Here is a 17,704-nt window from a genome sequence, read left to right as displayed (position 1 = left end):
CATGCACACACTCTCAGGGTGGCTGCTTTGGATGACCACCGGGCCCTGGGACAAGGCTGAAGACCTTTGCAGGTCAGGCATCACCTGTGACAAAGGCATGTGCTCCCAGTCACTGGGTGAGAACATTCCTGATCCTCTGCAGATGCTGGGGCTGGTGGTGCTGCAGTACAAGGTCTCCAGCCCTCCTGGAAGGTGTGGTTGCAGGAGGTCAGAGCGTGAGGAGGGGGAACTAGGCCCTGAGAACTGGGTGGCAGGGACATTGACCAGCCAGAATGGACGCTGTCTGTGCACCAAACTGCTGTGTCACGGCAGGCACAGTGTCTAACCTCCATGCTGTCTCCTAGGTATCACCCTGACCCTGGAGCAGTGAGCGGCGCATGCAGAGGAACACAGCAGGTGGGCCCCTGCCCGGAGGAGCCAGAAAACCAAACAGGTACAATGCACATGTCATCACTGCACACTCTCCCAAGATCAGAGAGTTGGCAGAGTGAGGCCAGGCTGTCGTCAGACCCTGCAAGGTGGCTGTGCGTCACTAAACCACCACAGGTAGTTTCTACTTACACCCCAAACCACCAGGGCAGAGCAGGGAGCCTCGGGCCTCGCCCAGTCTGGTGTGTGTCGTGGGGGGAAAGCCAGACTTCTCACAGGCCTTTAGAATTGAGTCACTCCAAGTCCACGGCACACACAGCCCTGCAGGGACAGTCCAGAAGGTTTCTTGGACACTCAGTCAGCATGGAATGCATGGAATGATTTTTCCAAGTGTCTTTTCAAATGATAGGAGTTTTGGCTTTTTCTGCAAGTTTCCCAGGCTCTTCCTTTCACGGAACCCCACTCCCTGCAGTCACCTCCCACCCCCGGAGACCTGGAACCTTGGCCTGAGGACCCTTGCTCTCCTCTGAACTCACAGATGCCATGTTTTGTCTTTGTGATTTCCTTGACATTAGAGCCAGGTGGCACCCCTCCTCTTCTATCCTGTGGTTTCCACCTCCTTCCTACTGGTGTAACTTTGCACATTTGCAGCTCCTCAAGTGGCCTGCAAGCTCCTTGAAGACAGGAAGTACTGATGCAGCCACACAGCACCCGGGAGAGGCCCTCCTGCTAGCTCTGGCTCCTGCCTTTCTCTGACTGTAAGTGCCCAGTATTTTTTTCAGAGCAGCCTGTTGCTGGTCTTAATCAATGAACAAAAACAAAACCTGGCTAATGTAATTGGGCATCTTCATTTTAGCGGTCTGAGTAAAGAATGCAGAACTCGATCTATGAAGCTACCCCCTTCCATCTTTTCCCGTCAGTCCGATGTCCTTCGACTTGTTTATGTTGGGTTTTAATGTGAGGTTGTATGCACCCCACCCCTGCAGTTAGAGGGACTGGGGTCCAAGGAACGTCACGGCTGCAAGGACAAAAGCTCTGCCCTGCCGCCTGTCAGCACGAATGCCTTAATTGCAGTGAGACAAACAGGCCAGCCGTCTCGTTATTGATTCCCACTGGCCTTTCCTGGTGACACCAGCCTAGATGGAGAGGCAAGAACCCTAATTATAATCAGTATTAAGAATCCTGCATTATTAGGAAAAAGAGAAAGTCTTGTGCAGTGACTTTTCATTCTGTACAAAATGCATCTGCTGGGATCACAGAAGTTTAGCTCGATGCTCAGCATTTCTCCGTCCGCTGGGCCACAGCTGCCAGAGGCAGATGAGCTGGCAAGGTCAGAGTGAGACCGAGGGCCCTTGGGGGCCTCTATCAGTGCCTTTCTCCCAGGCTCTCCCCTGAGCGGTCGCTCACGCATGGGCTCTTGGTGCCCTACAGGTGGGCCTGGCGCTGCTGCTCTAAGGTTACAGAACCACTCGGCGGGGACGAGCACCTGGCGGATAACTGCCTCCGTGAAGCAGGTCCCACCTGTTTTCAATAGTGTGCTCCCTTCTCCCAAGTTATCTGCTGACTCGAGCTTTCAGCTGATTAGGATCGAGCTTTTTTTTTTTGCTTGAAATAAGCCTTGGGGGGAGGTTTGAAGCTTTGTTTTCAAAGATCAGAATTTTAGGCAGCTATAAGATGGGGTTAGGGGCAGATACAGAACTTCGACTCAAATGGTCAGTAGTTACATATTCCAGGTGTTCCCGTACCATGATAGGTGTGAACACTGGAAAGGGTCCTGCAGTGATTATAAAGGAGCCAGGGCTTCATTCAAAACTCCCGACCTCCACGCAGCACAGGCGAGTTAACCTGCTTCCGTCTGGCTGGTGATGCCACCCTTCACTTGTGGATCCCTTTGCAAACCCAGCTCATCCTGCTCTATGCTCCTGGAGGCTGTGCTTAGGAGCTGAAGGCCTCCCAGATGTGACCAAGTAAAAAAGGATCAAAAGATACCATCAGGAGTGACAGTGGCATAAGATGGTTCACCCTGTTTGTCCCCCACAATTCAACAAACAGCCATGGGATCCAGCACTATGCCCAGGACACGGAAGCGTCCTGCCACCTGTGCACCCAGCAGAGCAGCGAACTTGGAGAGTCTGGCTTGGGCAGACAGCCAAGAGAGAAACTTCAAAATCCCTGTTTTGAAGAAACTCAAGGAACTACAAGAAAGGAACAGCAGAGGTCTATCTACCCTTCCCCAGGGGAAATGCCAATATGCCCTCAGAGCAAAAATCAAAGGAATTTAAATGCAGCAGAGACAGCAAGAACTTTACCAGCAAACCCCCAGCCACAATGCACTGGATGAACTATCAGTGGTGGCGGCACCTCCCATAGCTGCCCAGTGGAGCGCTGGAGAAGCCACTTTCTCTGAGGCGGGAACTCCATGACTAGGAGGAGGAAGGAGACTGGGAAAGAAGCATCGAAAGGCATTACAGGGCCAAGGCTCCTGCTGACTGCTCAGCAGAAAGTCTACCGAGGAACCTCTGGGAGCACCACACCTGGGGGATCCCTTTGTTTCTGCAGGCGCACCTGATGCTTTAAGTCCACACTTCCCCCCACTCTGTGTCCACTTCTAAGTGTGGAGGCAAGATCCAGTAGGGAGGGCCCTCAGAAAACTGGCCAGGGTCTATGGGCAAGAGAGAAACCACAAACTTGAGCTATAGCACCACCTATAGAAACAAAAGAGGTTTCTTGCCAGCAGTCTGGTGAGTGGTAAGAACCAGAGGCATAAAAGCTTAAGAATTAGGCCACAAGAGGGAGCAAGACCAGAGTAACGTACAAAGGCAGAACCCCCCCCCCCCCCCCCCCCGCCCCCCAAACCAGCACCAATGAATAGAATATTCAAGGCGGTGTCTGCTACTTCCAATGAGAAAGCAGCAATGCAAAACTACAAACACATCATTCAAAACCAGGGAAATCTCACCACTGAAAGATAATAATCCTCTACCATCTCAGTTCAAAGGCACAGCATTTTGTGATCTTGCTGATAAAGAATTCAAAATCCCTATTTTGAAGAAACTCAAGGAACTACAAGAAAGCTCAAAGACAATTCAGTGAAATAATGAAAAAGAACCAAGTAGAAGTTATGTAGCCGAAGAACTCAGTGAATGAAATGAAAAAATGCTATAGCATATATAGAAGGGTAGAGCACAGAATAAGTGAGTTAGAGGACAGGAATTGTGAATTAACCTACTAGAGGAGAACAAAGAAAAGATAATAAAAAGAGTGAAGAAAGCCTACATAGCCTGTGGGATTTCATCAAAACAACAAGGAATAGAATATATCCCTTTGTCTTCTAGAAAGAACTAACCCAACTGAACACCCTATTATATCAATGCACAGAAAGCTTGTCCAAAACATATTGTAATGAAACTGTCAAAATTTAAGATGAAAGAACCCTAAAAGGAACCTGGGGAAAAAATATTATAACCTACAAAGGAATCCCAGTTGAGTTATCATTGGAACTCGGCAGAAACCCTGCAGACCAGGAGAGAGTGGAGTTAGATAGTCCAAGTGTTGAAAGAAAAAATGCCAGCAAGTATACTGTATCCGGCAAAATTATCCTTCAGCTATCAAAGAGAAATAACCTTCCTAGAAAAACAAAAGCGGAGACAATTCATCACCACTAGACCTGCCTTTCAAGACATTCAAGCTGAAATGCACAGATGCTAATCAGTGACATGGAAACATATGAAAGTATGCAACACACTGGTAAAGGTAAACAGAAACTCCAAGTTCTGTAATATGTTGTGTGTTACCCACTTAACTACAATACAGATTTCAAAGAAAAAGAGCATTAAAAATAGTCACAGCTTCTATAATCTGCTAAACACAATATAAAGAGGTAAATAATGACATCAAAGATATAAAAGGGTAAAGCTTTTATAGATGATTGAACTTAAATTGCTCTCAGCTTAAGTTTAATCCATGAGATGTCTTATGTAACCACAAAGCCAAAACCTAGAGTAGATGCACAGAAGATAAAGAAAACGGAAACAGAGCATACCACCACGGAAAGACAACAACTTACAAAGACAGGCTTACATGGAGGGAAAAGAAATAATGCAAATGCAAAACAACCAGAACACAATAAGATGGCTTTTGTAAGTCCTTACATATCACTAACATCTCTAAATCTAAATGGATTGATATACCAATTGAAAGACAGAGTTGCTGGATGATTTTAAAAAAAAAAAAAAAGCAAGAACCAAAACTACAGGTGTATGTTGCCAACAAGAGACTCACTTCGGCTTTAAGGACATCCATAGGCTCCAAGTGAAGGAACGGAACAAGACATTCCATGGAAGGTGAGGTAAATATACTCAGACAAACTTTAACCCAAAAATGGTAATAAGAGACAAGGTCAGTATATAATAGTAAAGGGGACAATTCATCAAGAAAATGAATTCAAAGCAATCATATGTAACAGAACTGGGAGAAACAGACGATATAGTATTAGTTGGGGACTTTAATACCTCACTTTCATCCAGACAGCACATCAACAAGGAGACACTGGACCATACATTAGTCCAAATGGACCTAACAGATATGCATAGAACATTCCAACCCAACAGGACCAGAATACACATTCTTCTCAAGTACATCAGAACATTCTCCATGACAGAACATACAATAGGACCTAAAACAAGTCTTAGTAAAAATTAAAAAAGATGTAAAATACAGAAAACATCTTTTCTGGCCACAATGCTATGAAACTAGAAACCAACAGGAGGAAAGCTGGAAAATCTACATACATGTAGAAATTAAACATACTTCTGAACAATCAGTTGGTCAAAGACATCTAAAGGAAAATAAACCATTTCAAAACAAAAGAAAACACAACATACCAAAACCTATGGGATGCTGCAAAAGCAGTTCTGAGAGGGAATTTTATAGTGATAAGTTCATATATTAAGAAATAGAAAGGTCTCAAACAACCTAACTTTACACCTTCAGAACTAGAAAAAGAACAACAAATTAAGCCTAGAGTTAGTAGAAGGAAGGAAATAAGAACAGAGTGGGAACAAAATAAATAGATACCAGAAAGAAGCAAATCTTTGGCTAGACCATGAAAAAAAAAAAGACATAAAATCAGAAATGAAAAAGGAGACATTACAACCGATACTATAGAAATGCAAAGGATCATTAGAGACTGTGAATAGTGAGAAGCTAACAAATTGGATAACTTATACGAAATGGATAAATTCCTAATGAACAACATAAACTGATGAGCAAAAATAGAACCAGAGTCATTGAAGCATCGAACAGACTGTCCAACCTATGAGGGAAGGCGAGGGGTGAGGGGGTACGAGATCAACTAAAGGACTTGTATGCATGCATATGAGCATACCCAATGGACGCAGCTGGGGAGAGGTCAATGGGGGGAAAAGGAGACTTATGTAATGCTTTAAACAATAAAGAATTAAATAAAATATACCAACATGCCAAGACCTAATCAGGAAAAACAGAAAATCTGAACAGACCAATAATGAATAAGGAGATTCAAATTGATATTCACAACCCTAGGGCCAGGTAAGGCACAAAAGCAAATTCACCTAGTAGGACTACGTTAAAATGAAAGCTTCTATGAGCAAAAGAAACAATAAAATAATGAAAAGGCAATGTACAGAATGGGAGAAAATATTTGCAAACTATATATTGGTGAAGGGGTTAATGTTCAAAATATATAATGAATTCATATATCTCACTAATAAATAATCCAATTAAAAAATAGAGGAATTGAATATTTTCCCAAAGAAGATATACAGATGGCCAACAGGTACATGAAGAGATGCTTAACGTTACTAATCATCCGGGAAATGCAAGTCCAAACCACAATGTAGTATCACCTCATACCTGTTAGAATGGCTGCCATCAAGATAAGAAATAAGTGTTGGTAAGGATGTGGAGAAATAGAATCCTTGTGCACTGTTGGTGGGAATGTAAATTGGTTCAGCCATTATGGAAAATAGAGATTCCTAATAATATTAAAAATTGATTGAAGCACTATATGATCCAGCAACTCCACTCTTGGGTCTCTGTCCAAAGGAAATGAACACAGGCTATTGAAGAGATATCTGCACTACCATGTTCATTACATTATTCACAGTAGCCAAGACATAGAAACAACCTAAGTGTCCATCAGTAGAATACTATTCAGCCAAGAGAAAGAACATTTGCAACAACATGGATGGACTGGAAGGTTATTATGGTAAGTGAGAGAAGTCAGACAGAAAAAGACAAATATCACTTATATGTGGAACCAAAAAAGCCAAACTCATAAGAACAGCAGAAATGGTAGTTACCGGGGGTTAGGGGGGTGGGGAGATGTTGAAGTTATAACCTTGCAAACAAATCCTAGGTTTACAGACAACAGTACTATATTATCAACTTTAGAGATGCTAAGAGACTAGATCTTTCTTGTTCCCACCACCAAAAAGAAAAGATAATTATGTGACGTGATAGAGATGCTACAGTGGTAATCATATTGCAATATATAATTGTATCAAAGCAAGACGTTGTACACCTTGAATGTACATGCTTTATATGATAATTATATTTGGTAAAGGAAGTTACCATCAGAAAAATATCTAGAAGACTAGTTTTCAAACATTCGCCAAAAGACATTTCATAGCCCAAAGCTTAACAGGTGAGCTATGCTACTGTGTCAGTGAAATTGGAGGCTTTTACAAGCCTGTGGGAAGCTTAGCAGGATGCTTGGGAGCTCTGGGATAGCACAGTCACCATCGAGAAGGGGGGACTCTTTTGTTGATGCCCCATTTAAAAAGGCTGCCCTCCTCTGCCAAGGACCAGTCTGCATGGGCAGGGGCCATCTGGACTCAACAGGGCTGGGCTGTGAGCTCTGCCTACAAATTCTAGGTAAGGGGAACCCCAGTGAGTGTGGCCAAAGCCAGGGCTGCAGGCCAGAATGTACCTGTTTCCAGAGAGACTGCCTGAGGCAGTGGTTCTGGGTTGAGACAAGGGCGCTACTCAACATCTCATGAAAAACCAAGGGCATTTCCATCCATTAGCATCTACTTATCTGAGATGTCACATTTTAATTTCTTCTTTGCCGTTTTTATAATACATTCAAAAACCAATCACTGATATCTGGTCAGTGATGAATATTTAATCTTCAAAATATGTTGTTGGGATGCTGTGCTAAGCAAGATGGGTTCATTTCCCTTCTGATTTTTTTTTGTACTCAAATTTATTTAATTCCTACTCTCTGTAAGTTTCCTTGTATTACAAGCCTCGTTCTAGATTGCAGCTCCGCCTTCTTGTGAATAAGGTCTATTGTATGTGTGAAAAACACAAAGAAAAATGACACAATGGAGAAGAAGAAAGTAGAGTTTCAAGATAAAGGGATAATTAGAACATGGCTGCACAAAGGAATTCTAATGAAAGGGTTGTGTTTGAAATGCATTGGCATGTTACTGTATATAGAAGTATGAACTTTTCCCAATTTTGTTTTCAATATTTCCTAGATCCTTCTTGCAGAAGCACACTACACCAAGCAACGTAAAAATCTAAACCAATTCATGTTCCTAAGTTACCAACTCTAATATCAGGTTTAATCAAGATTGAGCAGTTAAATCCTTATGTCAGTCTCAAACAGAAGAGGAACACGCAGCAACCAGGGGAAGCCACATGGCCAAGGGCAGCCTCTGCAGATCCAAGGCCCTGACACCAAGGTGATCTAGTTCACTCCTGTGATTCAGTGATGCCACTGAATGAATCCGTTGGCAATCTATGGCCTGCAGGCCAAATCTGGCCCAAGGAACGTTTTTATGCACTTTTAATTGGTTGAGGGAAAAAAATCAAAAGAATATTTTGTGACGTGGAAATTGTATGAAATAGTTTTACTGGGACGCAGCCATGCTCATTCATTTAGCTATTATCCGCGGCTGCTTTCAGACTACAAGGGCAGAGCCACGTTGTTGTGATAAGGATCACAGGACCCACAAAACCTACAGTACTTTCGACATGGCCTTTTAGGGAAAAACATCTGCTGGCTCCTGGATTGGAAGGCATGCCATGGATTTAATGAGGTTTTGGTTGTTTATTAAAATATATAAATCAAGTGTACGATGTCTCCTGATTTAAGTCTGTGAATCAGGACATACGGCACCAGCTAGATCTGGCTTTCCAAATATTATACATTTCTCTGAGCCTTTAGGAAATGCTTTTGGGAGAACCCTTGTATAGGGGCTGAGCTAGATAAGAGGTTGTCTAGCTTACAGGCTCTAGAATCTGTCATTCAAAGGGAGAGTTTCCATCACTTACGCCTCCCATTTCTGACTGTGCCCTCAGGAGCCATTTCCCTTTGATCCTATAGCCCCTGCAGATCATACCCATTTACAGCTGACTCTCATTGTCCATAAAGTCATTGGGAACAGTGAATTCCAAACACTGAACCTTCACTCCTAGGGAAAATATGGAGCTAGGTTTCCATGAGCTACTGATCATGACATTTTCATAAAACGATTTCTACTTAACCTTGTTTTATGTGTATTTCTGTTTAAAGACTCCTTATTTAATGTACACTGCTGACTCCTTAACATTGAACTCACATTCAACAGCACTATACCGCATGCCTGAACAAAGCTTACTGAACACTTATTTTCTCCATGAAGCACATCACAGCCTCCTGCCCTTAAGAACACAAGACAGTGTATGAGCACTACATTTGGGGACAATTTTAAACAGCAACATCACTAACAAAAATGCAAGAAATGTGTTACCAAGTAGATCATGAAAAGCACACTTATTTACTGTATGAGCTGAAACAAGAAGGGAGAATGTCACCTTGCTTGACCTTCATGGGGAACATGACTCAATTTATTACTTGGCTCATGCCTGTGAAAGTGCTGAGAGTATTGATTTGGGGGGTGCAGGTTACAAGTATTTTAAATGTTTTTGTTAGTCCTCACCTGAGGATTTTTTCCCATTGTTTTTTGGGAGAGAGTGGAAGGGAGGGGGAGAGAGAGAGACACATCGATTGGATTGGTAGCCTCCCGCATGTACAGGTGCCTGGGATTGAGCCTGCAAGTACATGCCCTTGACTGGGAATTGAACCCGTGACCCTCCTGTGTGTGTTGGCTCATGCTCTAACTCTTGAACAACACCGGCCAGGGCTGGAGGTACAATTTTAACTAGTAGGCAAACTCAAAAATACAGAATCTGCAAATAATGATCGACTGTGTGTAAAGCTATATACACTTTCTACTCCCTTTAACCATGACCTTGATCAACTGGCATCTTCAATGTCAGTCATTTCATAGGATCTGCCCTAGTCCAAAATGGCACTGATAATAACGTTCCTCTTTTCTGTTGCTTAACGATGTCTGTGTCCCTTAAGAAATTTCTTCACTATTTCTTTTTGTATTAAATTAGACCTGAGGTTTAAGGCTCCTTTTGAGTGTGTGGACGAATCTCCGGTTTCCTTCGATTGGACACCCTGCTCCACTGAGGCTTCTGCCTTCCACCCCTGCAGGGTCCATGGCCACATCCGCACCGGCTGCCAAAGGTGCTGCTCTCCCACTCGTCATGCCCTCTGAGCTACAGGACTTTACTTAGTGGAGCCCCTTGTTCAAAGTTTATGAAGGACCTCAAGATGGAGACAGCGGAACAGGAAGCTAAGAGTGAGACCCTTCTACCAGTACATGCGGGATGCTAAAGTGACACCTCGCCTCACCGACCAGCAGCCCAGGAGCTAACCAGGTGCAGGGCTGGCTACGCACAGATGCCTCTCACAGGTGCTGCGTCCTCTCCATTCCTGCCTTCTGCTCCCGCCTCCCTTAGGAACCAGGGAAAATGCACTTAATCACTCCCCGCCTAAATTCTTTTCTCCATGAAAGGGTAAAAAAAGGAGTAAATATTATTATTCCTCTTTTATAGAGAAAGGAATTAAGATGAGGTGATGAAGTGTAAATAGTAATATTTACTCATCCTTACCACATGGAGATATTAGGAGGATTTAATGATGGGACTTAGGAAGAAAGGCACTGGGTAAACCCCAGGCATTATACGGTTATTTTATATTGTAAGAAGAGGGATTTAGGCAGCAAAAGAGGGAGGAATTTATTGACACAGGTGTTAGACAATGAGATAGTTTTCCAAAATCTTCCCTAGATATATTTCAGATTAGAGAGAGATTCCTGTGTGTCAGCTTAGATTTAGATGTGATTTTCTATGAGCAAGCTTCCAGGACCCTCAGTGCTTCTTTCTACAGGGTATTTTTTCCCTCACAAAGCTCACCCTGTGGCATCATAAATCCCAAAGATTCAGGTGGGAATGGAATGCACAATTCCTTTATACCTCCCCAAACAAGGCCAGGTCCTAGTTTCCCCCACCATTCTCATAGAAAGTTATTCTCTGACAGATTTGAGAAACTGGCTATGAACAATGAATGGCAATGTTCTGTAGATGTGCAGTGTACAAAACGTTCATTAATAATGAAGTCAAAGAAGTTATAAGAAAAATGCTCTTTTACACTCTCTTTAAATAAATTGGAATCAGACACAATTTTAATCCATAACTGGCAAAATTAAAAGAAATAAACTACTGACTTACAAGTTCAGAAGAGAAGACTTTGACACTAAAACATAAGTCACGAAATGGGAGAAAATGTTTGCAAATCATATATTAGATAAGGAGTTAATATCCAGAACATATATAAAAACAAAAATATGGGCCAAGAACTTGAGTAGACAATTCTCCAAAGATGACATGTTCAGATGGCCAATAAACACATGCGAAGATATTGAACACCACAAATCATTAGGGAAATGCAAACCAAACCACATGTGATACCATCTTACTAGCCACGAGGAGGGCCGCCATCAAACAGCATTAACACTTGCAGTGCAAAAATACATCCACCCCTAGAAGCCCGACCACGGCTGGGCTTCTTTGAAACTGTTTTTTTGGGGGGAAAATAGATGCTCAGAGGGCTTATGATTCATTAAAGTTGCTGACCAATTCAGATACTCAACTGCCAACCTGTTCTTTCAGAGAATGCTGTTTCACTCCCCTTGGCACAGCTCTGCCCACACGTGTGTGCACCGTGTAGGACAATCCGGGATCTACCGATGTGTGTCCTGAAGGGTGGCCTGTGTGCTGCTTTAACTTAGATTTACGCCCACAGAGAGCCTACTTGTGGTGCTCCTAGGAACAAACGCTCTTTTTCCGAAAGTGAGCAGGACTCACTCTACACACAGAGCCGGTCCCCGTGCAGCCCTTTGTTCCCTGGAAGAGAATCCACAAATGCTGACTCACTGATTCCCTCTAATGAGAAGCCGGAGGCAGTCTCAGGTCTGTGTAAGCACGAATGTTAGAAAGGCCCCTCTGGGCTTACAATGCATTTTTCAATGTTCTGTCTGGAATAGGAGTATAAATAGAACTTTCAAGATGCTCCTGTTAGGCTACTTCTAAGAGCAAACATTTTTTATAATTTAAAATAAAGGTTTTAGAATTAAAATGATTCCCCAAAGAGTATTCTCTTTCCAGACAAATGGAGTAGGAAGGACTGGCTTTACCTGCCACCAGAAACAACCAAAACTCAGAAAAAATGCTTTTCAAGCTACATATCAGTCAATAGAGGACAATAATCTCTAGGAGAAAATCTGGGATCAAAGCTTTGTGACACTGGCTTAGACAAGGATTCCTTAGATACACCACCAAAACATGGCTCATAAAAGAAAAAATAATCAATTGGGCTTCATTCAGATGGAAAACTGCTCTTCCAATGACATTGCTAAAAGAGTGAAAAGAGAAGCACAGACTGCAAATCACATATCTTATAAAGGAATTCTACCTAGACTGTAGGAACTCAACATTCTAATTAAAAACAAGCAATTCTTTTTTTCAAATGAGCCAAAGGGCTGAACAGACACTACACCAAAGAAGACATAACGACGGTAAGTAAGCACATGACGAGATCATTTGTCACCAGGGAAATGCAGATTAAAACCACAGTGAGACACCACCGCACAGTTATTGCGATGGCTACAACCAGGAAGACTTATCTTACCGAGTGTTAGCAAGGATGTGGAGCAATACGAACTCACTTGTCAAGGGAATGTGCGATTCATTGTACAACGACTCTGGAAAGGAGTTTGGCAGTCTCATAAAAAATGGGAGCACGTTGCCTATATGACCCAGGCATTCCACTACCAGCGATTCACCCAAGAAAAAGAGAGTGATGTCCATTTCAGGACTTGCACACACATGTAAAGTGCAGCTTTCTCTGTAATAGTTTCCAATCTGGGAACAACCCACACTCCCACCCTTGGGTGACTGGACTACCAAAATGTGGAATACCTGTGCCATGGGTGCTACGCAACAATGAGTGAGAACTAAATACTAACGTATGCAATAGGATGGATGAATCTCAAAATAATCATGTTAAGTGAAGGAAGCCAGGCAGAAAAGACTATATCTGCATGATTCCATGTGTATGAAAGTCTAGAATATATGAACGAGTTCACTATATAAACTCCAGAATATATAAATGAATTTACATTGCCAGAAAGCAAATAGGGAGCAGTAGGTAGGAAGAAAGGTTAAAAAGGTGCACAAGGAAAGTTTTGGGGTGGTAGACATGTTTGTTGTCTTGGTGTATATATGGGTCAAACTTCTCATATGGTATACTTTAAATATGTTCACCTTATTGTGTATCAATTATACCTTGATTAAAAAATAAAGGACAATGATTTGCCCTGGGGGATTTTGCAGAAGATCATCAGTTAGAATACAGCCAGTTGGCAACTTGAGTTCCTATCTGGTGGCCAGCACTGTGCTGGCGCACACAAGCAGCTGGCAGAGGATGGGTTGACACATGGAGCCCTGGGCTGGCCCCTAAGTGTTTCCACTGTGCTGCTCTGCTGAAGGCATAAAGATTCTGAAAGGCTGTTGGAAAAAAGTTGTAACTTCTGTTATATTACATGCAAGTTGCTTCAAAACACATCTATTGTCATATGTTGTGATGACACTTGTATACTCATTTTGATACTGCACTTGTGCCTGCCCGTACATTTGAACAAACAAGAGAATTCATCTAGAAAGAACCACAAAGCCCCATTCTAAGCTCCATTCAGAAGGATTTTGACACAACCACCAGGAGGAAGTAACTGTGCCCTTGTTCTCAGATGGTCTGTATCCATGCTCTGCTTTCCTCATGTCCTTTGCTGTGACTCCCAAAAGCCTGTTTGCCATCCTCTCTTATTCATTTCCCAGTAAAGCACACACTTTAGGACACTGGTAATCAGCAGAACTATCCATCCCTGAATTCACTTGCTGGTCATCTGACTGAGACCATACGAAAAGTTCAGAGAAAGCAAAGGTCAACCTGATAGGCAATGGGTTTTCCATGTAAAATAGTGCAAAGTGACATTCTTTTATCAAAGAACCTGCAGAGATAAGGTTCCACTGGCATAAACAGATTTGTAAAGGATGAACCATTAGTTCAAAAGAAATACTAATATTAGTCATCAAGCCTGCAACATTTTCCTCAACAGAGAAATATTTGAAGATGAATTTCTTATGCAAATTTTGGGTGATACAGTTTACCTCCCAAAAGTATGAAAACCTCATAAATGTGAAAAACTAAATTAGCATGACTGTATACAACTTTTTTTTTTTCAGCCAGAATGGGAGAAGACACAAAGTGAAACAAGAAGCACATTTTAAATGACATAAAGCAAGTGATTCAAATCAATCTTTTGTAGAATCCTCTACCAGCGGTTTTCAACCTGTGGGTCTTGACCATCGGAAAACACATAGAGCATATCAGATATTTACATTACAATTAATAACAATAGCAAAATTGCAGTTATGTAGTAGCAACGAAAATAATTTTATGGTTGGGGGTCATCACAACATGAGGAACTGTATTAAAGGGTCGTGGCATTAGGAAGGTTGAGAACCACTACCTCAGCTGCATCTATAACTGGTTAAGTTAGAAAAAACAATCTCAGAATTTGTTTTCTGTATTTACATTAAGACAAGAAAGGTGACTCCTATGAAGAACAGTGAATATAGGATTCAAAATTTGGCAAAGGTTGAGATGATCCATGCTGGCCCTGGACCACTAATAATGTTTTTAAAAGATTGGGTTATTAGATTAACAGTTGTAGAAGATGGACATTGAGCAGTGTGAAAGCAAACAGGTCTACTAGCCAAACATGTCCTAAATCGCTCACAGAAATGTGAAACCTGACCCGACCCCGGGCCGGGACACGGGTTCTGCCCTGGTGGTGCACGTACCTCTGGTCCTGCTCCCAGGGAAAGCCACACCCTTGGCTTGAAAGGAGGTTTGTTACAAACGTGATCTGGAGGAAAATTTCCTTCCTGGTCAGCTCTCACATCCTGCTGCCTCCCACTCGATAACAGACCTTTACTCTTCCCAAGTCCCAAGAACTTTCTCAACTCTCCTACTTCATCTGGCGAACAGTGTGTGGTTGCTGACCCTTCATTGAAGAGGCATCAAAGGACAATACTCACATCATGCATGGAGTCCAGAAGCTTGGTCAGTTGATAGAACCTCTGCCAACTCTGCCCAGAATTGTTGGGACACTTAGTTACCATCTTCCTCAGCTCTTTGATGTAATTTGTCCTCATTTCTTCAAATGTAGCTTGGCTTTTGAGGCCATCCTTGGGAACTGTGTTTAAGGGGAACAGATATGTAAAATCCCAGGATGAAAAACAGTTTTCATATCTTAGCAGTTAAATGGCCTAGGATATTTTGAGATTGTTAGGTTCCCACTTTTAGATTGACACTGAATCTCAATTAATTGCATTTATCAGTAAATATGGCAGTTATCTATGGGTAACTCTTGTACACATACATATACAAAAGAATAATAACTGCTATTTATCAGGAGCATGTTATTACATTTTGCATATATCAGCTCACTTAATCTTGACATCAGTCTTACGACATAACCATTATACTACTCTTATTTTACAGATGAGGAAACTAAGCACTGGAGGTTTACACACTTGTCCAAGGACACACTAAGTGGCAGAGAAGACATATAAACCTAGCTTGGTCTGTTTCCAAAGCCTGGCTCTTGACCACAATGCTTCATGGCCTTGTGGCTTGTCATCAAAGTGTTTTATGAATCCTGACTTGCCAACACCTCTGAGGAAGGAAAACATACTTTGATTTTCCAGAACAACTGGAAGAGCCACAGACAATCTAAGCTGGAGCTAGAATTAGAAAGCAATGTTTTCATATTCAAGTTCAAATATCAAAGACACTTGGGGAAACTGTCCATCTACCCATGGAAGAATGTGCATACAAAGAAGCACTTTCCATTCTCTTTGCCCCAGATCACATGACAATGCCAGGTCACATGACAATGAGGCACTGTCATGTGACCTCTCAGATAACCTGAGGGTGGGGAGGGGGTATGTAGTGGCAGTCTGCAGCCAAGGGAAAATCTAAAACTTACAAAGAGAAAATACCATGTTCATCTTTATCTTTGGTAAGGTAGAAAATGAAGGATTATATTTTCTTTTATGTAGTGACTAGCTGATAACAACATTCTGAGTTGGAAAATGCTCTTACTGTCACTTAATTACACAGCGCATTTGTTACTTTATCATAACCTGTATACATGGTAATTGACAGGGTCATCAGCACTTTAGAATGGCTATGTTTCTGAATAGTACGTGCAACCCTGGAAGCCAGGAATGCCACTGTTTGCAGTTAAACCTGTGCTTTTGTATAAAGATATGGATTATCTTGCAAAATTAACTTCACATATTAATAATCTTCTTGAGTTGAATTGGTGAGGTTTTTGATTTGTCTATTTTTGTGGGGGGAAATAAGTCCCTAATAGTTACTGCACAAATTCCTGAGGCTTTCACAATATTAGTTGTGGTTTCAAATATTTGACATTCACATTAAGAATTAAATACCATCCATTATATAACTTTTTTTTTCTCTTTAAAATTAAAAACTTGCTATAAAAACACTAAAAAAGGATGGTAATAACCAGGATGTTATTATTAAAGCTATAGATCTGGTTCAACCAAAATTTTAATGTTAACCTAAAACTTTCTAAAAGAAACTGAAAGTTTGCAAGTAGCAGCCTATATTTCCCATCCACATATTAACTTTTGAAGTTATGACATTTTATGGAGTAAAACTTTTGTTTTTCAATCTAGAAATATTTATGGGTGTCATCCTATACATTAAAAATTTGCCTAAAATTAGAATAAGTGAATACGTTTCACAACTATATTTCAATACTATTTGACACATAATAGAAGATTAAGCAAAGACCTTCATATTTCTGATAGCTGTGTTATCAGAAGTTCTCAAAATATGAACCTGTGTCAAATTTTACTTATACATTACTGTAGTGGTTGAAATATATTGTACCAATTTTACAGAGAGGTTTTTTAGAAGCTGAAACAAACCCACAAATAAAGAGAACTTGAGCAAAACCTCAGGTTTTGGAGGTCTGCCCAGATTTTGTGAATTTACTTATTAAGCAGCATGGCTGCTGGAAATCGTCCAGAACCTACGGGCTGCAGAAGAGCAGAGACTACGGGCGGAAGTCCGTCTGCTCTCCTCTGCGAGCAGAAGGAGCACAAAACTCTTGCTGTCATTGCTAAACAGTCTCCTGATTCGCTGGACATCAGGGGTGCAACCTCACATCCTAAGTAAGAGGAAGGATGCTCAGGCCTTCCACAGGTTTGCAAATGAGCAAACTAAAGCCCACAGTTCCTGTGATTCATAAAATTCTTGTTCTACCTTTTGGTTTTGCTTTTCTGGCATCTATGAAAAATCAGAAATCAAAGTACTGAGCTCCTTGGAAGCTAATACATCACCCTGGTCAGCTTCAAAATCATACCAGAATTGATTACAGGCTGGCTGATTAAATGTGCAGGGGTGGGCAAACAGGTTACAGTTGTTCATATGGAACATACCAACTAATAAATAATACAAGGACAAACTTTTGTGTACTCACAACTTACTTTTGTCCACTCCTGTATATAAAAGGGTCAGTACCAATTGAGTAGTCAAAATTTATAAAGAATTAGAATCACGTGAATTTTTAGAAAAAAGATTTCATTTAAATTTTCTATCATCTTGTGTGTGTGTGTGTGTGTGTGTGTGTGTGTGTGTGTGTGTATTTAAAACACGTTTCTAACCAGTGATGGTTAATGACAGAGATTGGAAAGAGGAATGAGATCACTGACTTGAGTCTCAATTTCCAAGGTTACATTCCAGGGAGGAATCCGGGAGGAGGGACCGAGAGCCTGGATCCTGCCCTGCAGGCAG

The 17,704-nt window shown here is 41.7% G+C and overlaps 1 protein-coding gene and 1 long non-coding RNA gene across 9 annotated transcripts in view; one reads left to right on the top strand and one right to left on the bottom strand.

Annotated features, from left to right (window-relative positions):
* Nucleotides 1-17,704, bottom strand: part of NR3C2 (nuclear receptor subfamily 3 group C member 2) — a 295,026-nt gene that overhangs the window by 5,139 nt on the left and 272,183 nt on the right. For all 8 annotated transcript variants that reach the window (XM_059697882.1, XM_059697880.1, XM_059697881.1 and 5 more), the window contains one exon: nt 14,911-15,068. In XM_059697882.1, coding sequence (XP_059553865.1) covers nt 14,911-15,068 — 158 coding nt within the window. The remainder of the gene's footprint in view (nt 1-14,910; nt 15,069-17,704) is intronic.
* LOC132235477 (uncharacterized) lies at nt 362-17,366 on the top strand. The gene is made up of 3 exons (XR_009453027.1): nt 362-1,127; nt 9,802-10,163; nt 15,377-17,366. It is a non-coding gene; the product is annotated as an uncharacterized LOC132235477 (long non-coding RNA).

This window comes from Myotis daubentonii, chromosome 5 (genome assembly GCF_963259705.1).
Source record: "Myotis daubentonii chromosome 5, mMyoDau2.1, whole genome shotgun sequence".
Lineage (NCBI taxonomy): Eukaryota > Metazoa > Chordata > Mammalia > Chiroptera > Vespertilionidae > Myotis > Myotis daubentonii.
The sequence above is the reverse complement of the archived record's forward strand: the minus strand, read 5'-3'. Positions and strand labels throughout refer to the sequence as shown.